The sequence below is a fragment of the Apteryx mantelli genome, chromosome 2 (genome assembly GCF_036417845.1).
Source record: "Apteryx mantelli isolate bAptMan1 chromosome 2, bAptMan1.hap1, whole genome shotgun sequence".
Classification (NCBI taxonomy): Eukaryota; Metazoa; Chordata; class Aves; order Apterygiformes; family Apterygidae; genus Apteryx; species Apteryx mantelli.
Window position 1 is genome coordinate 162636338 of NC_089979.1, and position 27058 is coordinate 162663395.

The window sequence follows — 27058 nt, forward strand, 5'->3', positions numbered from 1 at the left end:
GTATTTGACCACCACCAAACTGAAAATATTTTTCCTCTTATCTAATCAAAGTTTCCTGCATTCCAACTTCTTGTCATAGCACCATGCACCTTCAAAGAATCTGAGTCCATCTTCTCTACAGCCTCCTTTTATGTACTTGTTGACTGCAATAAGATCTCACCCTTAGCCTCCTCCTCCAAGGCTGAATAAAACCAGTTCTCTCAGCCTCTCCTCAGACCTCACGTTCTCCAGTTTTAGAAGAATTCTGCCAACACCAGCTGAGCTCAAACCCAGAGATGGGGGAAAAACAAAAAAAGACAGAGCAGAACAAAGTCCTGCCGTGTTACAGCAACAATATTTACATGTAGAGACAACAGGAAGACCTTCCACAGGGAATTCTGTGCGTCCAGATTCCCACCGCTTACATTTCCTGCGCTAGCACTTTTAGTCTTGAGTGCAGCAATGGCAACGCACTGCACTGGCAAGTACCTCAAGGGTAGATGCCTTGCATTTACATAGGACCAAGCTGGAAGTGCTGAGTACTGATATCGGCAAAGGATGAGGGATACACACAGCCTATCTCATGGTGACCGATGCTATTAATCTCACAGATGAGCACTCCCACTATGGATAGGTTGCATCGCAGGGGGTAGGAATGAGGTCCAGTCACAAGGGTCAGTGCTTCTCCTTCAGGCACCAGTGGTCCCTAAATGGATAAAAGTCAGTCCCTCCTTTGAACTACATGCATTGCCAAAGCAATGTTTCCAGCTTGTCTGTTCCAACACCCAACTCGATCATTCTTGCACACTCGGCATCACACCAACACTGTGCCACGTGTTTTTCTATAATCCATCCATACCCAGCCACTAGCTGCTTTTTTCTGATCTTCTGAATACAGACGAGAAGTAACACTACTATTTTTAAAACATTCTCATGAAGAACAACATGCAAAGTGCATGCAAAAGGCCTGAAAGATTTCAGTCCAAACAGCAGATCTAACCCCTTGAAAAACAAGGTTTGCAGTGGAAACATCAACTCAGGCTTTACTTCAGCAGTGTATTGTGGATTTCACAAATTTTCAAGGGGAAAAAAAAAAAAAAGGATAGATTAACCTAGCAGATGACAGTTTGTTTTTGGCTATCATACGCCAACCTTTTTCCCCCCCCTCATTTTTTAGCTTTGCATGTTTATCACTGTCCTACCACAGACAGACAGGAATCCCTTCTTTGCAGCACCAGATCTAATCCTAACAGAGACCCAGCTGTCTCCTGGTGACTCATTTAGAATTTATCCTGGCACCATAATTCCACTTGGCTTTCAGGAACCAAACAAGTCACTCCACTTGAAGATCAAGGGACTTCTCAGCTAAAAGCTCCGATCTAGCTCCGATCTCTTTCCTGGCCAGTACTGAATAGCTGGAAAGAAATGGTCACCGCTGCACTGACTTTTTCACTTGGCTCCAGGAGGTTTTGCAATGAACTGGTAAACATTTGCAATCCGATAGGGCAATGCAAACCGGCATTTCGTTTTGGAGAATGTTTTTCCACATATTCAGTCGCACAGGTCTAATGACCAACTTGAAAACTGAAGCGTGGTAAAGTTCCATAAACTCTTGAAGCTGGGGATTCAGCATCCATCCAAAGCAAGGGTAGAGGACTTCAGTCAGCTACGTGAGTATTAAACTCCTGGCTCCAAAGGGTACTGTGCCGTAATTCCCAAAGCAGCAGCATATAGTGATACTCAATACTCAGAACACACTATCTACCCCCAGACTTCCAGCAAGTTTGCAGGTCAATATGCCAAACGCCTCACTTTGCATATTCAAACACAGCAGAGAACACTAAGTTATAAGCAGCTAAACACATGAAGAATTTTAATTAGTAGTTGAGGACAAACACAAATCACCTCATTCATGAAATATGTTAAAAAAACACCACCCACAGATCTACTTGCTGGTACAAAGAAAGCAGGATTTAGCCAGTATCACTGTCATCTCAATAAATCTTTCATTGTAATTTTGTCCCAGATTTTTTTTTTTTTTTTGCAGATGATTTCATACTCCAAGGATGTTCTCCACATCAATGAGTCCCCTTCATTGTGTGTTGTTATCAAGTTATTTAATTACTGCATATGAGCAGAGTTTCTTTATGGCTAGTGAAAGCTTATGTATTTGAGCCCAATCTAAGAGTAAGATCTGAAACAAGAATACAACAAACCTTCCAAATGCAAGAATTCAAGGTAAATGTTTTGCTGTAATTCAGCCTTCCTCTTTAGCACTTATGCAGCAAAGCTGCATATGTTAGGAATAATATATTTTGAACTAAACATGGCAGAATAAAATTCAAGTAATTCATAATAAAGAGAACTACTAGTACCACCTGCATTTTAACAAACAGAAAGATCTCATTAAACAATCTTCCCTAGGATCCTTTAAAAAATTCATTAAATCAAAAGAAGAAATGAAATACTAAGTTCTTGTCACCAACAATAAAAACCACTTACCCATTTCAGGAGAAAAATCTACCTCCTCCTTCACCGGGTCCTGGACATGTTTTCCAAAAGGTTTTCCTATCTTGTTCTCTTTCTGTTGCAATGCAGGTATATGAACCGGTCCCCGGGTAAAACGGGGGAAGAATTTTTTTGGAAACGGCCTCTGAGGTTCTAGCCCCTTGACGGGCACATTCTTGAAAGATTGGGTCTCTTCACTGAAGTTGAAGTAAACAAAGAGCAGAAGCGTCCAGGTCACGGATGTGAAAAGGCACCCATAGCAGAAATAGCGGAGTGTGACACTTCCCATTGTAGACTTAGCATCGTTGAGGGCCCATTCTCAATTACCTGGGAGAGAATAAAACACGCAACTCAGAGTGCAGCCTGTTAACTCATCAGCTCTGTACATTAGAAAACACACTCTATAGGTGACTTTTCCATTAAATATTTTTTGTAACAAACTTTAAACATAGACCTTAAGAATGAAATTCCTTTTCGCTTTCCCATTCAAAAAATAAATGCGGCCACATTTTGCTCAGGCTGTGTAGATACTATTGCTTTAAAACATAAATCAAACAGTGAGGAAAATCACAGCGTCGCCCTTATCACAGTGAAAAACAAAGATGATTACTACTTCCTCAGAGCAGTTATAATTATCATCTTGCTTCCACAACAGTATATTCTTCATATGCCTGCACTCTTTTAAACATATCACTATTTTAATTAAGTATATTTCTAAGCAGGGAATTGATTCTTGCAAGTGCTGCTCCCACCCTGAAGCATGGAATGGGATTACAAACTCAGAAAACTGAACAGTTTAATCCTCCATGCCCCATATTTAAGAACAGCCATCATAAGGGTCCCCAAAATCCATCATGGGGTGCAAATGAGCAAACCCACAGAAGGAAGGCAGTGACATTCACACCCATCCTCTCATCAGACTGAAAGGGAACAGATGCAGGCTGGCAAAGAGGGAGAAGTGCCAAGGCAGTTCACTGGCTTCCTGCAAACCCCTGCAGACGCAGAAGAGCTTCCATACTCGCCGGAGCAGATTCCCCCAAAACTGGAAGGAAGCGGACCAGCCCAGTTTTATTGTACACACCCATCCACTAACGCAATTTCCCCAAAGTATACTGAAAATTACTACAGTAAGCAAATCCTGGAACGAAGCATATAGTACTAGTGCTAACATTTTATTTATGGCCTAGGAGAACCAAGTAAACTTTTTAAAGTTTCTCATGTTTAAACTAGGCAACAAAAAAAACAGACAAAGACAGACAAAACACCACCACCAAAAAGCCCCATGCTGCTCAGTTGCCAAACTTGAGAAACAACTCAAGAATTAGCTCTCTAACCGCTATCTAAACACAACGAATTCTTTCCATAGCAACAAAAAGTCAGGAAACCATTTAATTACCTTTTAATTATCGACCAGTTGGTGTTAAGAAACTAGAAAATATTAGTGGTGAGTGCCAAAGTTTTACATTATTGCATTCCACAGATTTCTCTAAACATCAGAAACTACCAAAAACCTTCAGGTCAGCCCGGCAAAAAAAACCCCACACTTACGAACACAGATTATTCCTTTCTCAATATGGAAAACTGCTAAAGAGATGTAGATGGTGTTCACGATCCCATAGAGATCCATAAAAAAGCCACTTATTTTGGCAGTGTAATCCTGAGGCCTAAGCGATTTGTGTCCAAAAAGAATACCTGTCAAAACCTCAAACTCATGTTTCTCAGACTGCACCAGGTCATTACCCCCCCTTCCTGAAAGAAAATTCCCACAGAGTAAAACAAAGCCAAAAAAAAAAAAAAATTTTACCTGCTCTTCTCACCATGTCAAACTCCCTTACTTCTGCAAAGCAGCAATCTACGCAGCAGTTAAGCCCAAGGAGCTTAAATAGGTCTTAAACAGGGTTTAGACCTCACGCTGACCCTGTGCACACAGATGAATTGCATGCTCTGTGAAACGGGTTCTAACACTATAGCACAGAAATGCTGCTGCTTAACTACAACTTTAGGGCCATGAGATTAGTCAGGCAACAAGTACTCTGGGGGAGAAATGATTCAAAAATCCCTTTTAGCTGGCAGACTGGTTTACCAGCTTGAGAAATGCAGAACACCAATCCCTGGTGCCTTATTCCCAGCGCTAACAGTGGCCAACGACCACACCAAGGTGAATCTAGATGAAAAATAAGGAAGGCCGCAAAGGAGCAATACTAGATAAACAGTTATATCCTCTCATTACAATAATTCTTCTTGCCAGACAGTCTGCACACAATTAATGCTTATCCATAAAAGAAGATCTGGTCGCTTGCCAGTTTTTTTGGCATGGCCACAAGAAGATCTGCTATAAGACTTGTCCCAACCTAATACACTGCTCCTCTAAACCTGCTGGAGTTGTTTTTCCATTCACTATGGGAACACAGATGCACAATCCTAACACCATGGGGCACACGCTTACATTGTGCAGCAGAACCGTTCTAATAAGGTTCGTTCTCTGTTAGAGTAATCGCTATCTTATTTATTTCAGAGCCATTTAAGGACACATCTACACTGCAGCTTGCACAGGAAAACTAAAGCTAAGCCTTGCTATCTCAAAGGACACGAGGAAACAGGGCAGAAGAGACCATCATGGGCTAAGCACTTCTCCAGCTTCTTAGGTCTGTTTTACAGCTCATGCAGAGCTCCATGTTGCTGCTGCGGCACTTCCAGCCGCAGAAAAGTTGCAGTTTGTTGCGACTGAGACAGACATAGTCGAATTAGAAAGGAAGGGATAAATTAGTAATCGCCAGAGTGAAAAAACTGTCATACATCGCTTCCATCTCAGAAAAGGTTCTGCTCAGGGTGAAATCATGCACTTGGAGACCTACCAGGTTATTATAACAAAAGCAACAAACGCAAACGTGTGATATTATTTCCACACATTCTTTGCTACAACAGAGCTGTGTCACCTTCTTTTCCCATCCTTCACTGTTTTGCAGCTTTGTAAAAGGATACAAAGGTTGAAATACTGCATTTAAAACAAATGACAGAGCCTCCACCATGCAGAAGACTAGGCCCTTTCAGTAGCTGGTTGCTATTCAATCAAGAAAGCGCTGCCTATAAAAAAGCCACATCAAGGCTTATTAGTTCACCTTAATTACCAACACATGAATATTTACATGATCACTCCACTGTGGCTTTCAACCATTTCTACCTGCCACTGGTGGTAAGCAGCTACACTAGTCACAATCTGTATCAGAGCTGCTCACTCCAGTTTTAGACCGGATTATGTTGCTGGAACACATCCGTAAGAGAAGTCATGGTCAAAGAGGCAGCAGTAGGTTTTCCAGGCCTGAGCAACACCAATCCCACTCGGATCCTCCTCCTCCTCCTCCCTTAGCAGATCTCAGCCAAAGCTTCACACCAGGCAAAGGGCAAGGAGTCCTGAGACAGCGTTGGGCTGGAAGACACCAGGGAAGCAGGCTTGCCACAATACTCATGAGCATCCATCACCACAGATTTGTCAGCACCACTCAAAGCCCCCACTGCAAGAATGCAAAAGTTCATTCACCAAGACATCACAGCAGGCAGACATCTTTACTGAGCTCAGCTCCAGAAAAATCCAGATCAGTGCCATCCTTCTAGCAAAACCAAGATGAGAGGAGGAAGGTACAGAGGACAGGTATAAACACACCATGGAATTATATGCTAGACAGAGAGAAAAGCTGTTTGAAGGATAACCTTTTTCGCAAGGACAAAAATCAGTACAAATCATTCAAGAACAGATTAAAGCTGGAAATTAGAAGGTGACATTTTTTCCACCAGGGAACGCGATTCTGGAACAGCCTCCCAGTAAATTCACGAAAGAGAAGCCACCACCTAGTTCTAGAACAGAGCTGCCTCAGTTTATAAAAAGTGTAAGGCTTGGCTTTCTAACAGCAAGGGACATGCCTTGATGAACCAGAAGAACCTTTCTAGTCCTGTATTTTGATGCCACGAAGTACAACCATGTCAGTGCATCCCCTCCCTGCCCATACCCAAAAAGCTAGTAATCCTTGACTCATTTCAGAATACGATGGAGAGAAGTTTTCTAGGCAACACACTTTACCAGTCTGCCCAACAACTGTGTCTGACTGTCTATGCATGGTCACCATATTCTGGTGGTTGTCTTAAGGAAGCATCCATCCTCTCTGTTGGTTTCTCCAAGCAGGATTTTGAAACTCAAGTATCAAAGCCAAACCATTACGTTCATTTAAGCCAATAAGCTGCTCCTGAATATAAGAGATCCAAAGGACCCGTGTTCCACATCCAAAATATCAGCATCTTCCTCAAGCCCGATACAGGCTGCATGAGAAAGAGACACCGAAACTGAAGTTCCAGATTATATAAGCACATTTTTGTACTTAGAAGCCCTAAGTTCAGGTAATGCAAGCAGAGCTAGCAGATTTGAACAGTTAGGTCTAAAAAATTTAATCTGAAAAAGCAAAATTGCCTTATCCAACTAATAACATCAATAGACTCATAAGAATCATCTTCACCTGTGTAATAAATATGACACTGAACCTAGTCACCACTAAATTGCTATTAGGATTCTCTTTAATCAAATACAAGCAAAAACACTAATTGCCATAGGAAAAATCTAGGATTTAAGCACATCAGGAAGAATTGTTTCATAACAGAGCAGATTTTACTGGTAATTTGGACTAGGCCTGAAGGGTCTTATTTCTCACCTTCATCTCTGAACAGCAATGCAGCTGCCAAAAGTAAGCTTCCAAAAGACCTCAAACACAATTCTTTTTTCTTCCAAAAATGCAGGTAGTGAAAGAACATTCAGAATGAACAGAAGACACAGACACTCCCTAGACAATATATGAGCTTTCACAGCAAATAATGTATAAATTATAATACCTTGAAGTATTTCGCAAGCATTCATTAACCCACACAACAACCTAGCAATACATGGGATTTATGGTTGATTGCACTGGTATACCTAGGAATCCAGTCAGAGATAGTGCAACATGACAAAAATCATTCAAGGTGGCAGCATCTCCTCTACCAGGAGATTGCAACCCATTTTGGAGGCAAGTGGGAAGACAGAGAAAGGAAAACATTACACAGTCTGGGAAGCTACCTACTCAGCATCAACTTAATTAAAAGAGTTCAAGAGAATACGGCATTCTTTTCTGTGTATTTCTAAACAAATATTCCGACTTTCAGCCCTGTTGCTCTATAGTGACTGCCATATACTTATTGCCTGATATTCTCCCACTTTGACAAAGCCTTGGAACAGAGTTTGCACAGCAGGATGCCAGAAATGCCAAGAGTAAAACTCCTCTCTAATCTCCCTAAGTTCCAGTACAGAAATCTCAGTTCTTTGCAGAAGTAGTAAATCGTTGATTTTTTTTTTTTAAACCTAAGAGTTAAATATAAGTAACTTAGTAAAAAACCTTTGAAAGTCCATCAGTTGCAGAGAAGAAAACGCTAGGACCCTGCCTGTCAGTCTCATGCTTTAGTAATCGCAGTGCAATTCTGTTTTCCAGGTCTGACCAACTTCTTGAAACTTCCTCAGAACACCAGCACGACATTCAGATCATTCTTCAAACCCACTAACTTTTACGTTCATTTAATAATTGGCCTAATGATACAGTCTGTTCACCTGGAACAGTTTGCCATTAGTAACCTGGGTAGTTCTAGCACTGACCCAATACGTGAGCCTTCCATATTTTTAATGAAAGGAAGAAAAAAAAAAAAAAAAGTCTGCTGCATTTCACAATATTTTGGCTTAAAGAGCAAAAGCAGTTACAGGATCTTTAACCAGCCACTGCTTAAACGCCGACATTTGCTTGGATGAACCTCAACAGTTTAGTAAACACCCGGTATGACTAGATATTTCATCACTGCGCCAAAACTCATGTTTGTCAGAGGTCAAACAGAGGATCAGTTTAACCTCAAAGTTTTTTTGAAGCAGAAGTCGGAATTATTTGAGAAAACAACTTTAAGGTCTGCTTTTAGTTTTTCCAAGAACAGCTTTTCAAAAAAAAAAAATTAAAAAAAATAAAGGGAGGTACAACTCATACTACCCAGATTTCCTGCAAGACCGCCTGCGTATTTTGGACCTATATTACGGGAGGGACCAGATGTATATAATCTTCATTTTTAAAGAGAATTCTATTAAAAACTGTTAAACTAATATTTCTTACCTTTCTACACGGTAATAGTAATGGGATAAATTGGTATATGACCTTCTACAGATGCTTTTAGTTTTTACTTTGTTTATTATTTTTGGAGGACAAAACCAGAGATGATAAAGTAACACTACCTACAAATACAAGGTTCTGCTCGTTCAATAGCCTTAACTCTTTTCTTGGCCTCCAACATGTTATGACTATAATTATTTTTCTTCCAAAAAGACCATCAGCATGAACATGCTTTTTTGTTTCCTTGTGCAATCACTAGCAAACAACAGCATTAGCAGTATGATGAACAGAGGCCAGATCAGAAAGAAGCAGTACTCCAGTAATATACTCATCACACAAGAAACAAATGCCATTCACAGTAGCTCCTGCAGTTTTATGTGACAATTTCTTTCCTTCTCCCCTCCCTCTCTCCTGCCAGACATCCCCCACATTACAAGCAGTCTTCAGGAAGCTTCACAGTCTAGAAAGATGAAGAATGGACACCTTAGACAGCTGTTGTTTCAGGCTGTTTCCCGAATTGAACACACATTTAGAACATGGGAGCAACTTTCAGATAAAAGCTTAGTGTTTCACATGCTCTAGAATCTAAGAGTCTACCTAATTCAACAGTCTATGAAAAACACCTACTGGATCGTTACACAAAACCGGATCCACCTACCAGTTTAGTTTTACCATTGAGGAGAAAACCAATCATTAATTTTTGGCCTCAGAGAAGGGATGGGTCATTGTACTTTATGAATTAGGTGGCTATTTTTGACCTAGTACAGTATAGGAATGTAACAACTCATGTGAACATAGGTTGGAGAAATGGGCCAGCAGAAACCTCACATTTATCCTTGTTGAATGCCATGAAGTCCTGCACCTGGGATAGACAACCGCCTCGGCCACCGAGACAGACAGGGGAGCAGCTCTGCTGAGAAGGACCAGGGAGGTCTGACAAAACACAAGCCAGCAGGGCACCTTTGCAACAAGGACAGCTGGTAACATACCGCCTATAGCAACAGCAGCCCAGCCAGCAGACCCAGGGAGGCAATCACGCCAATCTGCGCGGCACTCATAAGACTACATGTGGAGTACTGTGTTCGGTTTGGTATCTTCCAGTACAAGACAGACACAGATGAACTGGAGGGGGTTGAGCAGAGGGCCACCAGGATGGTTGGGGGCTGGAGCACTTTCCCTGTGTGGAGAGGCTGAGGGAGTTGAGCTTGTTCAGCTTGGAAAGGAGATGGCTTGGGGGGGGACCTAACAGCAGCCTGACAGTACCTATGGGGGGTTATCAAGCAAACAGAGCCAGGCTCTTTACTGAGGTGCAAGGTGGGAAAATCAAAGACAATGATCGTCAGTTGAGAGAAGGGACCTTTCAAATGGGTATAAGGAAAAAGTTTTTCCCCTGTGAAGATAATTAAGCACTGGAACGGGGCCCAGGGAACCTCCAGAATCTCTCACCTTGCAGGTTTTCGAGACCCAGCTGGACAATGTCTTGAGGTACCTGCTCCAAATTCAGTGCTGACCCCAGTTGTAGCTGGAGGCCCCATGGCTCCTTCCACCCCGAATGATTCTGAGTCTCATTTTAAAGATCTCAGAGAGAAGATACACTGTTTCTTGTTTTACAGGTGAAAAGACAGAGATGCTGCTGAAAAGTGACTCAAGATAGTTCAATAGCTACCAAGTTAAAAAAGACTAATACAACTCCAGGGACAGCAAACCTCATTCACAGAAATATACCCTGAACCAAAGTCTGTCCTCTTGCATAAGATCATTGCTCCCATTCATTTTAATGAGATGACACATTAAGATCTATTTTTAATTAGCCTGAGCATGTCACTGCTAAGTGCAACTTATGACACTTTGAAAGCCAACAATTTAGTCAATTCAACATACCTGTACAAACCCATGTCATACCGCTTAAAATAAATCCTACTGGAATTAACACAGCTTTTGAACAGTACACCTTACAGATAAATAATTTTAAAATACAGCTACTTTTTATACTTCACAGATAAAGAAAAATGCATACAGACTAGTTGCACGAACTGTCGAAGTCCTAAGAAACAATACCTTCCTATGGAAAGAAATTGTTCTGATCGATAGGAGCTACCAGTTTTCAAGAACCTGAAAAATCAGACCTTACCCATCTTGCCTAAGATCACACGCGACCTGAGAGAAGAAAAAGATTTGAGGTGTAGGAAACTTAAAATTTTAAGTTGTGTTGTTACTGCAGAACTATCTTTCAATTAAGAATAATTAGCTACATGACATTAAATTGCAGCAAGTATAAAGTTTAAAAAGCCAATGACGCTTTATGGAAAATTTTAAAATTAATCATTATGAACAGAAGTTCCCACACCCCTCACTGTTCTACCATTGTCAAATTGTTCACTTATGTATCCTAAGCTGTATTTCAGACCTTGGACTTTAACCAGAGCACTGCGGTTTTTAAACCTGTGGACTGTATAGTGGAATGTCTCCTCTAGGAACATGACTTTGCTTATCAAGCATTTTGGAATTTCTCAAATACAGTACAAAAGCTTTACTTAAAAGGCTGTCATACCAGAGTGAATGCAAACAAATTTCAGCTTTTTTTTTTTTTTTAAATAAAAATGCAAAGTTACTTCTTTATCCACCTCCACTTCAAATGCTTCCTTACTGAAGGAGAAGTTTTTAATTTCTTTAACCTATTTCACTTTGTCAACAACAAAACATGCTGGATTTTTATTTTCCTGATTGATAAAAAATATCTTTATGCCCAGAGATCTCTCCTCTCCAAGGAGTGAGACTATTTCACAAGGTCTCTCATTTTAGGATACAGAACTTAACTGCAAAAAGCAGTTACAAGCTTTGGAAGGAAGAAGTTTCATAAGAGTCAGGATCTCACGTTAACCAGCAACAGAACAGAACACTAGTTTTAGGCACAATCAGTAGTACAACATTACATCAAGAATATTAACATAACAGTCCAGTTTGTGATTAAAGAAAGCAAGTACATTTGGATTAGAAACACTAGCTTACCAAAATCCTAGTGCTCAATATTGAGTAAAGCAGTGCTATACAGTAGATGGGTTTAATCACACTGCTGCAGTGTCCCGATTTACCAGGGCACAATAATACGCATGGAATTTTCTTACCTGTCTCTCTAGCAAACATGTTGCACTGTAGGGTTGCTCTGCTGGATTTTACTTTAAGCCCTCTGGCATATAAATACATGTCATGCCATTCACGTAGTCCTAAAAATACCTTCGTCCTTTTAGTTGCTAATAAAAGCTTTCTTCCAATTGAAACAATGAGTTTTTTTTTTTTCATTGGCAAAAGCAATTCTCAGAGAAACCAGAACGTTCACATCGTGTTTCCAAAGAAAGGCACATGAATTTTGCAATAGTCACAAGATTCATTCTCTGATTAGTCCTTCCTTCTTCATGTACAGCTTAAAAAATTGCAAGATTAAAAAAAATACACTGGTAACTGCTTTCACAACCATCTCTCCCTTACATTGAAGATCCAGGTATCTAAACATTAGAGTTTATAACCCGCCAGCACTATATACAAATACAAAATGTTAGAGAGCCTGCAAGGTCAAACACACACAAGTAAGCTGCTTAATACCTTTTCTAAATGTTTAAAATCTAATTAGCTGTTCTTGCATACTATGTCTGCAAAGCTCACTAAAATAACAGTAAAAACAGAGATGTATGCAAAATAATTAGACAAGACATACTTCTGCATAAACAGCTGAACAGAAAGACGCTCACCTTCCTCCGGAAGAGTTGGCACTAAAGCAGCAGTGCAAGGTTACACCGTGAAAACACATTTACTGCAGTAGCAGTCAAACCCAGTTGGTGTCTTCATTCTCAGTGAACAATAAAACACGGAGCCTGAAACTTAACACTTTGCTGCTGCGCCCTGCTTCCAAGTCCTAACTGGGACTGCGGTAACAAACACAAGTCTCGCTATGACAACAGGCTAATTTGGATGAGTCTTAGGACACGAGTGCTACAAGGCTATTTCTCATTTGGCTGCATATCCCGTGCCAAAAGCACTGTTAGTGGGGTTTTTTGTTTTAACTGATTCATGATCCATATGTTTGGCAGCATAAGCAAGACTGGTCATTTTACTGCCAGTCACTAGAGAAGCATGATCAATCAGTGTATTCCTAAGGCATCCTTCATCACGGCAGCAATGCATTACAGGCCACAATAATGTTACAGAAAACCATCATTAAGTTTGCATGCAAATTTCCATTCTACAGTTCTTCTGCTCCTCATTTTTCAAATCACTAATAATTTTAGAAAGCTTCCATATTTTGACTGAAATTTTCTAGGTCTGCTTTCTGTTTGAGTGCATCATCTTAAAAAAAATTAATTAAGCAAAAGTGGTTTGGCCTTTTTTTCCCCCCAAGCCATGTGAAAGCACATTTTCTGATTCTTAAAAAAAAAAAAAAAAAAGGGCGCAGAGACTAAAAAAAAAGCGCAGAGACTTCATTTGCACAGCTCTCCTGCCAAAAAAGCTGGCAGCAAAACAGACCTCACTCAAGGACTTTTCAGTGGGACAACAAAATTAGATTCAATTTTAAGCCTGTGAATACTGACTACGGATACTGTGTTTTGTAAAAATTTTTTGCAAATCCCAGTTCTGTGATTAACTCCAAAGACATCCACTTGCTCAGACCTCAGTGCAATACTGGAACCAACAGCTGCATACAGAAAGCACATTAAATGCATCTGCAACCTCAGACTAGAAACTTCACAGATGACTATAACTGAACTGGTATAAAGTGCAAATCTGCTGCACTTAAATTTTAGTACTACAGAATTAGGGACTCTCTAGTGCTGATATCATGGGAATGGTTAAGTTGCATGTTATCCTCCAGCACTAGATCGAATACTTCAGACCTCCAAGGCTATTTTCCACAAATCATACCTGGCTCCTTCATTTCTCTTTTGTCTGCTGGAGTTTCCTCTTCAATATGCAGAAACTTCCATAAAATAAATAAATAAATGTAACAGAAGTGTTATGTTTGCACCCCAGAAACATTACATTCGTTTATAGTCAAACCTCGGAAATCACGCCAGGTAAGGTAACACAGCTCACCCCAAATACTACTCTATGACCTATATACTGAGGCAGTGCAGTTTGTCCCTGCCACTTAGTTTGGTTAGCTCTGGAACAAACACCTTTTTGGAGCTTGAATAATTGATATTAGCATAAATGTACAATATCTGTTCACAATATAAAGATGAAATGCAGCAACAAAATTGTGAGCAAGGTTAAAACAAGTTAAGGTTTGCTGCAAGTCCACAAAAGCTGGCAGATCATTGCCTGTGATAGGAAAGCACGTAACTCACTCTAACCTGTTAATAATTCTTGACTCCTGTTACGTTTCTCTATTTGCTGAGGAAACAGCACAATCTTAGAGATACTCTCAGTATGTTATGTTCTAATTCAACTTTTCTGGATGGCTGCCCATTGCTAAAATCTGTAAAACAACTGAAAGTAGTAATAAAACCCTGTTTTTATTGAACTCAAGGCTAATTTGCATTTCTGATGTCCAGAAACAAAAGTCCCTAGGATCTGCTGGCTTCAAGCTTTAGCACAGAGTCCACAGCATTCATACCATGGGGAACAGCAGAGGTGTGGGACTTGCATTTTTCACAGTAAGGAACTCTTCCTCAAGGAGAGCAGAGAAAGCCTTATAGCCTTCTTGCTTTCTAACCCACTTTTTACCAAAAAAGTTATAAAGTAATTTCTATATACAGATTTCCCTCCACTTCTCCCATTTGCTCGTGTCTCCAGCCATTAACGTAACAGCAGAGGAAGCTCGAGGATATAAACTAACTGCAGCTCCACACACTCTCTCCACCTCATTGACTGAACCTGCACAGTTAAGGCACCAGGCTGAGCCACAGGACGTTCTGGCTGAACCACCTGCTCCGCTGCAGATTTTGATAAGATCCTGCACAAGTCACTGTATCACTTCCCACGTATAAAACTCTGATACAGTAAAACAAAGGCATCAAAGACTCCAAGGCCACAGCAATGGAAGACGATATAAATATTGAACCAAGCTCTGGGTTTAAACAGCACTAACCCATTCTTTCTGCTCCCTCAGCACGCCTCGCCCTGAGTCATACTACCAAACTCTTGCATACGAGACATTTTCTCTTTTTCCTTCCTTAACAGAATACAGTATTATAGTACTAACAAAAAAGGAACCATTGCTGGTACAAACATGTCTAGAGTCAGAGTCAATGCAAACACTGTCACTCACATATCTAAACTAAGCTATCAAGTTTAACAAGTTTACATTGCTAAATTTTGTACTTGACAACAGGGTAGGGAGTTTTCCAAATATGCAAGCAAACAGACCTTCTATTAGCATACTTTGGTAACTAAAATCTGGTTTTTTGTGGCCATTAACTGCAGGACTAGAATGATAAATCAATAGCATATAGAAATTTCATATTGCATGTAGAGAGAGCCAAATGCTGCAAGTTATGACAAGAATTAATTTTCTCTGATTTCCTTCTACATGATCTTACAGACTCACTTCCCTCCTCCAGAGAAGGCTCTTTGAGGAAAGAGTTGTGGAGCACCCCTTTTCCATCCCCTACTGGTCACTTTTTTTTTCCTACTCATCTACTGCCAATGTTTTTAATGTGAAAACATAGGATTTTCACACTGAAATCAAGCATGTTGCAACAAAGTAAACAGTAGATCAAAAGCACATTTTCCTGCTTTACCAGGAGCCATACTTTCCCATACACTGATAGCACATAAGGTTAGCACACAATTCAAAAATTTTTCTTCTCTTGTTCCATGAGGTATTAGTCTGAGTGTCTGCTGATGAAAGAAGCAGACACTCATGCCAACTGTCAAAATTAAGTCATTCCGAGCATTTTTAATTAGTCTTTCTTCCATATTTGTGTGGTTTTCTCTTCCTTCCCATCTCCTCTCTTCTTTCCTGATGAACTGCTGCTGAAAACATGCCAATGAAGAAACAACAAAGGTACAATTCTCCTGGGAAATAAAAAAAATATACCTAGGGTGCATACAGAATTTAAATTCAGTCCTACTCCTTTAGCTTGCCAGAATGCTCCATAGCATGTCTGGAGAGTGGCAGTTGCTGTGATTTTAAATACAGAAAAGGTTCAACTATTCCCTCCTCCCCTATCCAACCTGGAAAAAATAAATAAAATTGAACAGCACTTTTAGAAAAAAAATCACTAATAAATATATAAAAGATATCAACGGGGACAGTGACATCATTTGTTCTTGATGTTACACTTCAGGAATTAGCAAATTAGTCAAAAGAAAATACCTACTAAGATCGATTCATAACGAGTTGTATATCAAAACAGGACAGAGTTTGGTGCTTCCTGGGAAAGGATCTCTAACCTTCAGAAGTGGCCTTAATTAAAACCCAGATCCTAATTTAATCCCTGTCTGTACAAGAAAATCTATGCCATTTAGCCAAGCCATGCTTGGACTGTTTCATATAAACTAAAAACAAGACCTCCAAGAATATGCTCTTAACATTCATTGAAGTACTCATTTAAATCAGTTTGGCACATAGCAATCATTTATTGAGGTATGTTGTTTTTAGTATGCCTCTGCAGGTTTTGTATCAGTTTAATCAATTTAAAATTCATTTTCTTGAATGGGGCCGTGTCTCACGGGTAAAGGTCTTTGGACAGACGTAAAGAAGTTATGGCAGAAAAACAGCTACCTCGCATCAGCTGCTTTGCAGCACTTCTTCATGCATATACTCTTTCCCTCTTGCGCAGCAGGAGAAATGATTCTTGTCAAGGCAGCTTGCCCCACAGCAAAAGGGGGGTTAGAGCACGCACACCTACAGCTACTGCAGCACAGCCGCTAAGCTTTAACTTGTTGGTCATGTCAAATCTTTAATCTCAGAAATACATAATCTCACACAGCTACTACTGCCACAAGAGAGAAAAATAATACAGCTCACCCACTGCAAACTGAATTTAGAGCTAATAAAGACATCGTAGTACCTGCCTGTGAGCAGTGTGGGATGGTGGGGTCTGGATTCCTCCCCAGCCTGCGTACCTACGCCTCGCTCATACTACAGAACGCGAAGCAGACAATATGAAATTCCGAGCTTCCCTGCATTGGGGGTCTGTAGCTAGTGTAAACAGTGGGAAAGTTGATTCACACCTGAGCACCGTATTCCAGTTTGAAACCTGCAAAGTATCTGGCTGCCAAAACCCCTATACTGCATACAAAAGGGTTGAGATATAGCATGAGACTCTTACAGAGATTTCGTTTACATTGACACAGTATCAGCAGCTTCCTAATTTTCCCTTTTTCTTGTTGCAGCGTATTACTAGCTTGCAGTTTTCAGATGAAGCATTTACACTAATTATTGCACAATGCTGACTCACATGAGAAACATGCTAGACCACAGCTGAAGGATGTGGTAGACACCATTAACTCTTTCTCAGAATGAGCTGAACGAATGCATTTAGTCACATTGCTAAACACTGGCTTAACAGCCAAAGTCTCCGTACTGACAGTACTTTATACAATAGCACAGTAGCTGCAACAGCTGATGCATTTATCTCCATTCGTTTTGAAAAGAAATCTTAGATAAGAATCAAGACAGTTTTTCTGCCTCCCATATCCTAGCAGAGGCTGAATCAGGCTTCACCACTGAAATATTTTGAGGAAAAAACACATTAATTTCTGTACTTGAAATATGCAGGCATACTTTTGCTGATGAACAGCATGAAATAGAGCTGTACTGCAGCAATTCTCCAAAGTGAGCAGTAAGAATGAGAATTACTTGAGCTTAGGGATACATGGAAACAGCAGCACTGTCTAGCTAGACAGAACTATTTAGAAAGTTGATAAACTCAATTGCCACAGAAAGGAACGGTTATACTTTTTCAAAATTTGACCTTGTCCCTTCAGCTGTAAGTGTCCTCTTACTTTTCTGCTTTAGCAATCAACACAGCTGCCACACTGCTAAACTCAGCCTACCAGCTGCTCAGTCCCTGCAACCTTTTTACAGTACCTTCCAAGGTAATACAACTAAATTAAGCACGATCTTCTCTCTGTTCTTTTCACCCCTGAGCATCCTATTCTTTCTTGCGAGAAGATCTGCAATTCCCGTTGTTATTGTCTGCTCAGTTGCTTCTAATCATCTCAACCCAGTTTGCCCCACTCCCCAAACATGCCCTCTAACTACTATTAAAGCTTTTGTTTCTTTAGCATTTACTATCAGTCTACAGCATTTACTACAAGTCTATACTTATCGGTATAGACAAATTTCTAGTCATTCACCTTTATTTCCCTAATTCTGCTGTTTTGGGGCTGTCTTCCTCCTAAACGGCTTGAATCTCACCTACCCTTGTTTTACATCACTATAAAAATGGTGATCAGATTCACCCATTCTCATAAACCACTGTTACACAGTAGCTGATCAGCAAGCCTTTCCAGTTTTATCCCCGTGCATAACTGAGTATTGATTTGCCTCCTCTGAAACAAAACAATTAGATAGCGGAAGACAGGCAACAGGCCCCGAAATCCGCAGTCAGAATCTCTTAACTCAGAACGCGTATCACGTAGCCTGCTGGCTTCCCCATCTGAGGCTGAGAGATGAAGGCTCATTAGAGCTGCAGTGTTATTTCTTGCCTTCCCTGCTGCAGAAGGGCTCCTAAAGCTCTGCAGGAGCTTCTCTTACCCGGAGATGAGGAAAAGCCTATGCAGAAGGCATGGAGTTCTTCAGAGACAGTTACACCGGGGGAGGCCAACAGCTTGTTAATCAAAAGCCTCTTATCTGAAACCACCTGGACTTTTATGCCGCTCTAAAACAAGGTCTGGGAATCGCAACTGGGTTATTTCACATATGCAGAGGCTCCCTATGGGGGAGCAGGGCAGAAATACACTGCCAGGGAGAGGTTCATACCACCCTTTGTTGGGCACCGCCTGCACTTGAATCAGCTTAAGCTAATCAGAGATCTCTGGGAGCAGGTTTTCGGATCCATGCTGGGGGAGGGGGGAAGCAGGTGCTAGATCAGAAAGTATTCAAAAACATTAAATGTCACTTACAGATTACTCTTTCTACGGAAAGACAGAAGAGATCTGATCTTATACTGAAATACATTTTCCAGAAAAACGAGAATATTACTAAGTAGCAGAACACTGACGATCCTACCCACCTGCGTAATTACTGCACTGCCATTAAGAGATTTCACCATTCCCTCAAAGAGAAAGCACTACTCCGAATACACCAGGCAGAACAGATAAAGCACAGATTGCTTACAGAGCAGCAAAGCCAAGTCATGAGATTTTCTGGGGGGGAAGAATAGGAGCTGCACTTTATATTTGGTTATACAAGAGTCCTGCAAGGTCTACTGCAGCCGTCCTGTAATGGATATTGAAAAGATGGTCGGGATACGGGTCAGAAGAGATGCTGCACTAAACAGCACCAGTGTTTTAATTAGTCTCAGAGGCAATTTTAAGCTTGATATCTATGAAGAAGTGCCCGAAGGTGAAGTGGCTATCTGGAGAGGCACCTTCTGGATGCCGTGCTTGCTTCCCGGGCCAGAGCACAGCAGAGAGGAGTCAGATCCTCCAAGCCCCTGCTACCGGCACACCGAGCTCTCGGTTGCTTGCTCAGCTCGGGCTGCTCTCCCGCAAACGAGGGACCAAAGAACCCTTCTGCCGCCTCGCAAACAGCCTGGGAGGCTATTAAATTGCTGTCAGCGTTGCCAGTTGCAGCCGTCCTTATAAGCTTTAGCACGCACCAGGAAAATAAGATAGCCACATGGCAGTGGGAGCTCGCTAGAAGGACTGGAAGCCTGCCACGTTAAATAATGCATGTTGGCAAAGAGGAAAAAGAGAGCCTCGATGTTGCAAACTATATACTGAAAACCACAGGAACAACAGGAAAAAAAAAAAGAAAGGAAAAAAAGAAAGAAGTGATTTAGAAATAAGTTTTCCAGTCACAGAGCTAGGAGAGCTCCGGCACTCCGCGGGGTCGAAGACAAGCCGATGCCCAGCGGCAGCAGGCACCAAGCACCCAAACCCCCGCACCTGGGGGTCGCCGCCGCGCTGCCGGCCCGCGGCCCCCCCGCCGGGCCGTTAAACCGACGCCCCCCGCCGCGCGGACGCCGCGACCTAACCGAGCCGCAGCGCCGCGCTGCAGCCAGAAGGAGCGAGACCCCCCGGCGGCGGCGGCGGCAGCAGCGAACAGCTTCAGCCGCCCCCGGGAGCAGCCGGCCGAGCCCCGGCCCCCGCGGCCCCCCAGGGCAGGCGGGGTAACGCTCGGGGCCGCCCTCGCGCCGGCGGCGCCCGCCCCCTGCACTCACCGCGGCGGCAGCCGGCGGGACGCGGCGGCGGTGGCGGCGTCGCCATCGCCCTCCGCCCGCCCCGTGCCCTCAGCGGCGGCGGCGGCGGCGCGCACCGCTCGCGCCCGCAGACGCGCGGCGGCGCCACGTGACCGCCCCGCCCCCCTCCCCCCCCCCCGCGCGGGCCGGCGGCGCCACGTGACGCGGCCGGGGCGCGGCCGCCATGACAGGCGGGGCAGGGCCGGCCCGAGAAGATGGCGGCCGCTGAGGGGAGGGGGCGGCCGCGGTGCGGGGCTGCTGCCCGGCTGAGAAACACAGGGGGGTCTCAGGGCTGGAGGGAGGCTGCAGGTGCAGCCCTCGATCCCCCCCCCCCCCGGGCCCGGTTGCGCCTCTGCCCAGCAACCGGGCATCCTGTGGCCACAGCGCCGAAGGCAAGGCCCATGGGGAGCTCTCTGCCTTGCCCCCCCCCCCGAAGGCTGAAGCCCTCTGCAGTTCCTCAGGGAGGTGCCTGCTTTGGGCTTCGTTGTCTTAAATGTCTCCTGAAAGCGCCTGTGCTATGGCTTTGCGGGGGAGAATAGAGGCGTGTGGAGGTCAGGCCGACAGGGGATGTCTGGGCCAACTCATGGTGTCTTCAGCAGCTCCCTGGCGTGTGGGGGGCTGGTCTCTTCCCCTGCTTCGGGGGATACAGACACCCATCTGACAGCAGCAGGTATCCTAGCAGAGTGTATGCAGCCACTCCTTTGGAAGCAGTTCCACTTTGTGCAAGTAATAAAATTTTATTTCGGCTGGGAAGAAATAGTTCATACAGATTGGTGGGTTAGGTGCTTGGAAGGGAAGGGCCTGAAATCAGGCTCTAACCACTCGTTAGTAAGATTATTTTCACTTCTCTTTTGGCCCAGTGGTTATTCATTGCTTGCAAAATGGAGCAGTTCAGTGGAAGGGGGGAGATAGCTGATAGAAGTCCACCATCTAAAACACCTGAAATAACCTAAGCTTGGCAGTTTAATACATATCTCTTAGAAGCCAGAGTTTACATCCTCTCGGATAGGGAGGTTGAACCAGCAGGTTTTTCATATCCAGAATAAGTAATACAACCATTGACTTTTTAGGCAAAAGGGTGGTGGAGTAGCTTCACCACCGACAGAGCTTTGTGCAGAACCTGACTTGGTGGGTGTCCTTTGAGGGATGAAACTGGGAGAAGATGCTGATTGCGTGAATTCTTAGGAACAGACTTCGTGCCAGACTTGCTCAGCACTTTCAAGACTGACTGTTTTTTTGAGCGTGGCCAGATGCAGAACTTGAGCTGCTTGCAGTGTTTGATAGCTGCTGAGTGAGACTTTGAGGATGGCAGATTTTATTTTGGTAAAGTGGAAATTAAGCAGGGCTGATGCACCTGAGTTCATTCTTTGGTGCATATTTGTCCCTGGTAGCCAGAGATTATGGCAAGGTACTTTATAATAACATGAACAGAGGAGAAAACAGCTTGTCAGAAAAGCTGTAGCTTTAAAACATTAAAGCATAGAGGCCAAAAAGCCATTACATAATCAGAAGCTGCAGTAATAGGAAAAGGAGTGACAGCCCGTGGAGGAGTTAGCAGGCAGATGACAAGGAGGTTGTGGGGATCAAGATGAAAGTAACGTGCAGTTACATGAGATAGTCACATAGTCAGCATCCCCATCAGCCAGCTTTTCATAATTCCTGTTTCATAGTGCCTAATATGCAGCTTTGATCTCTCAATCGTAATAATTCAGCCTGAGGATTGTAGGTGTGTATTAAGCTCTTCCAGGTAAAAGCAGACTTACATACGCTGTCTACTTTCTGCAGAACCATTATCCTTGTAGTTCTTCTAATTTGGCCAGTTCTTGCCTACCTTGTAATTCCAGGTATTTCACCTACCCAAGTAGCTGTTTCAGTTCTTATAAAGAGTTTCCCTGATGCCTGGATTATTATTTTATTAACGGAACTAATAAATTGCTAGCAGCAGCATCCACTGTAAGATCTTTAAGAGACATCCATTTCATTTCTCAAAATCCCTGATAATTATAATCTTCGCAGCCAATTTTTTAATATACTCTACAACAGCTCATTAATTTTAACTAATTCACTAATTTCCCATATGCTCACAGCAAGGGAGGAAAAATCATGCAAAAATGCTGGCAAGAACTAGTAACCCAAACTAATCCTCTGTCAGTATGAATTGTGGTCAGAATTTGGGGTCCATATGTACTCAACTATAAAAATTTTATTTATACAGCATTCCTGTTCTTGACATCTCTTGGACATCTTGGGCACAGAAATTATACAAGAGAAATGACACTCTGAGCTACAACTGATATTCTGTAAGTCCCATCTCATTTGTTGGATTGACTGTTCCTATCACTTCATGAAAAGAGAAAGGAACATCTTCAAACAGAATTAATATGTATTATTCTTTTAAAGCCAAATTATTTAGGACAAGTTTCTCTAGTTAACGTGTAGAGCAGTTGACTGGCTATAATAGAGAAGACTGGAGGAAACTCCAGTTTTTCTTTCCATAATGGGAGAAACTGAATTTGTTAGAGTGATTTCCTTTCATAATAGTTTGCCTAGGGGCAGTCCATGACTAAAAACAGTCTGAAGATCTCCTAGAAGAAAGAATTTCTATACAGTTAGTTTTGAATGGGGCAAAAAAACCTTTCTAGGTGCTGGGCATCTTATTTGGAGTACCCGACGAAACAGGACATTTATCTGATTGCTCTCCAAACATTCCTTCCTACTCTTACTTTTTGCTGCATATCATTTATGGTTTTTTTGCCTGCTTCCCAGAAGAGATAATGTCATATGACAACACAGAATATATGTATGGGTTTATCTGATCTGTTGTCTCTTCTCAAACACTTTTGAACTCCTGGGCCATTTTCAGCAAATTTGACAGCAGCAGAGATCTCAAAGGGATTATATTCCTAACAGCTTTGCAAAAATAGGTCCCTGGATAGAAGAGAGAAACTGTTATCCACTGCCGAGGAAAAGCCTGTAGAACAAGTTCATCCTACATACTCTTAAATTCATTGGGAGCACTTGGGAAGCAAACTGTGGAGCTGTTGTGGCTAGTTCATTGAAAACATCAGCTCTGTGCTCTGTAGTAGGTGAAAAGGCAAAAAGAATGTTAGGAATTTTAGGATAGGAATAAAGAACACAGCAGGGTTGCACAGTTTGAATATTGTGTGAAAATCTCCCTAAAATATCAAGAAAAATACAGAGAAAAGCAACAGGCTGATCAGAGGTATGGAATTGCTTCCTTAGAAAAAAGGTTAAATGGAGTACAACAGTTTAGCTTGGAAAAGGACTATGGAGGAATATGATCATGGTATAAAAATCTGTTGTCATAGAGAAGGTGAATTCTCTGTTTCTTGTAACACGAGACTTAGGTGTCCTGAGCAAAAATTTCAGGCAGTAAATTTAAAGAAACAAAAGGAAGAATGTTTTCCCTTGAGTTAAAATTGTAGGTTGCTGCAATATATTGTGGAGGCCAAAAGTATAAATGCATTCATAAGTGGATTAGAAATGGCAATGGAAAAAATGTCCATTGAGGCACGTTAAACATAATGCTAATGGAACTGCCGGCTCAGGAAATCTCCAAATAAAGGGGTGAATTCAGCTAGCACATTAAGACACCTAAATTTAGGTTTCTGTGTGTAGGTGTCTCCATGTGAACCAGATGTCTAAGCTCCCATTATACTCAGTGGAGTTCCGGTGTGGGATTTAGTTACATAAACGTAGGTATCTAGTGACATTTAGGTGTTGTGGAGTTTCCTACCTGGCCTCCAGCTCCTGCTCCAAAAAGGTGCATGTTTCCTAAAAATCCTGTCATATCTGTCAGTCCCATGTAGGAGTCTTTGATATCCCAGACCATTATAATTATCAGTAAGCACCTAGGGTTAGGTAGCTGAACGCTGCTCATAGCTGCTACAACAAGCCATTCAGATTGCCGTAAAGTAGATATCGTGCTCCACTTTCGGTCAGCTGAATGACCCTCTAGACTCCATTAGCTATGCTGAGTAGTTCTCCATTGACTAATAGGAATTTAGAAAACCAATTCACATGAAGACATGTATGTGGGATGAGTTCAATCTAGGTATCAATCTGCAAGCTGTATCCCACCCCAAGCATCAGAAATTTGAGGCTATACCAAGCTGTACCATAGTTTTTTATGCTTTTTCCTTCAGTTTCCTTGTCTAGTCAGACCACTGAGTTGATTCAGTTGGGACTGATTTAGGGGAAGAAGATAGGAGATGATATAACTAGCTACTCTGGTTTTGGTAAAACTTCTTAGGACACTCGGATATTATTGATAGCAAGGATGATGTGAAAGTTTAGATTCATGTTGCATTGTACAGTGATGCATTGACATATTGTGACCCTTTAAATGCAGTTTCATAATGCTCTAGGCCCACAAGATACCCGATGGATAAGAATTCGGGGACATCTACGGATACGGCTCATGAAGCCACCAGAATGGACAAACCATTAAGCCATTAGATCATGTAACTGAGGGGAATTTTTACACAAAGTTGAATCAAAACTAATTTTTAAATGACAAGCTCTACACCTTTCTATGAATAAAACAAGTTTCATCTTGCTGGAGTAGCAGAACTTTCCTAAGGGGAATTTAGGCTAAGATTCAGGCTAAAAAAATTAGAAGGAAGGTAAGATGATAATTAGATGACTTTCGGAAACCAGAATCAACTTTCTTCTCAATCTCTTGAACTTAAAATTGTACACATTTTCGAGCTGGAAGAAGGAAACGTTCAGTACTAATGCTCTGCTCTTTTGGGCTGGTGAAAGTTTTAACAGAACTAGTATTAGGACAACTTGTCAGCAAGTTCTGACTTAATTTTTTTGATTTTTTTAAAACAAGCTATGGAGGAACGTTTATGCTTTTAAACCTGTATTGATCACCACTTGTGCCAGTTCAACAATGTCCCCTTTGGGTGTTTATTGACAGAATGTCTTAACAGTACAATAAATAATAAAGACTCCCTCTCCAGCATCTCTGCTGTTAACAGAGCATCTATATCTCCCAGATGTGCTGCTCTTCAGTGTGAAGCAGAGACAAGAACAAATCAAACATGATATAATGGACAGGCCCTCCTTTTTATCGTGCATGAGGCATAGATAAGATCTACGAACCAGCTGAATATATTAACATTAACCCACATTAATGAAGCAAGAAAGAAGTTGTGGGGTAGAATGACAAGCATACAAATGCGCAGGAACATGAGGAAGAAACCAGATGCGTGAGTCACAGTCTGTTCTTTGGGAGAATTCACAGGCCTACGGATCTTTCCTTGTATTGTCTCAACAAGGAATTATAGTACTGAGCATGCTAATCTGTGTTATTTTCCTGTACTTCTCATACCTCTCCTGATATTTTCTGTGGAATCTCTCCAGAACTGTGGAAAAGTTGTGTTTTAGGTATGAAGTGTTGCTGACAAAATTCCATCTGTTTTTGGTATTCAGAAGTTCCCACTCTTAAGATCTGGGAGTGAGATGCAAGATTTTCTCTCATTTCTTTTTACTGAAATAAAACATTCCTTGGAATCTGTAGTGGGAGGTAATTGGCTAAACAATCTGTCCAGAGTTTCTCAGCTGTACTCAGATAACTTCACAGGCTTGGGGTCTGGGCCAGCCTGGGCTGATTTCTGTTCCACTTTGAACTGTTTTGCAAAGTTCTAACAGTGAAAACAATCACATAAAGCCCAGAAATCTCATCACTGAATTGGCTTTTTCCCACTGAATTTTATAACTCTACCAGAAATTTCTTTCCATCTTTGTTTCTCATATGAAGAAAAAAATAAGTTTATTTGCAAAGAAGATCAGTCTCGTTATCTTCTTTTTACAGATGGTGGAAGTTAAAGCACAGAAGGATGAAATTGTTCATTCCAGGTCATCCAACAGATCAGAGAGGAAAAATAGAAACAAGCCCTTCAGTGCTCATTCTGTTGCATCACTCTGTCTTCCTGTTATGATGAAAATGTCTGAAATGTAACTTGCACAGGTAAGTGCATGAGAAGGGACAGATTCAGAGTTCCTGAAGCCTGGAAACCAAAAACTTTAGAAATGTCACATAAATGGAGGTTAGATGCAGTTCAAATTGAGATGAGGACTCTAATTCCTGAGTTGTGGCACTTCTGTTGTACTGGTATCTTTTTGGTAAATCTTCCTCACAGCTGGTGTAAACATCCCAGTATGTTTCATCAAAAGAAACCTTAGCCTTAACCCCCATACCTATTGTAGAATGGGGTGCTGACCTTTTATTTTTTTCATACTGAAGTTTAATTTTCTCCATTCTCAAGAACAGGGCTTTCACTTTCCTGGCACCAACAAAAACATAAAAAAGAAGTATGTATAACAAGCAAAGGATAATTATACAATAATATTCATAGTCTCATTTTAGCTCTCTCCTTCCCCTTCATTTTACAGAATTATTCTGATTCATAACAAATGGGGGGCAGTTCTTGTTTTTCTGTAGCAAATTTACTGTCTCTTGTAATCACAGAATCATAGGGCTGCAAATGGTGAACTGGTCTATAACCTTCCTTTCCCCCCCAACCACAGTCTGTCATTCCTGACAGCTGTTTGTGTAACCCATCCTAAAAAATCTTCGGAATTGGTCACTTTACAATCTTCATGAACCACCAGACAACCATCTAGAAACTGCTACCCTAGATCATTCTTATTCTTCAGAGGCCCAAGGTATATTAGCAGTATGACTCATCTTTGTATTATTTTTCAAAGGAAAATATGTGAAATTCAGTGGTAGTTGTGTTTCCTATCTTATTATGTATATGTGAGAAACTGAAGAGAAATTATATTCTTACAGCTAAGAAGACAAGAATTAGGAGACTTGACTGTCTCTCAGGCTTCCTCTGTAAGTCAGGGTTTCTTGCCTTATAACTGCATTTCTCATATACAGTATGTCGATAAGATTCATACCCTTACATCCCGTGTCTATTTTATCTATTTAGATTAGAAGCACTGGTGGCCAAACACAGTTTCTTATGGGGCAATTACGTATCACTAAGAACAAGGGCACCAGATCCTTCCGAGGGTTTGTAG

At 41.7% G+C, this 27058-nt stretch overlaps 1 protein-coding gene across 3 annotated transcripts in view; it reads right to left on the reverse strand.

Moving 5' to 3' along the window:
- The window catches only part of GALNT11 (polypeptide N-acetylgalactosaminyltransferase 11), a 55648-nt gene extending 35581 nt beyond the window's left edge, over window positions 1-20067 (reverse strand). For 2 of the 3 annotated variants that reach the window (XM_067291968.1, XM_067291966.1), the window contains exons 1-2: window positions 19982-20067; window positions 2482-2814 (exon numbers count right to left, since the gene is read on the reverse strand). In XM_067291968.1, the coding sequence (XP_067148069.1) occupies window positions 2482-2776 (295 nt within the window). In that variant the 5' untranslated portion in view covers window positions 2777-2814; window positions 19982-20067. Of the gene's footprint in view, window positions 1-2481; window positions 2815-12363; window positions 12382-19981 lie in introns of those variants that run through there. The other variant, XM_067291967.1, reaches the window with a different exon arrangement.
- Between the last annotated feature and the right edge of the window lie 6991 nt (window positions 20068-27058).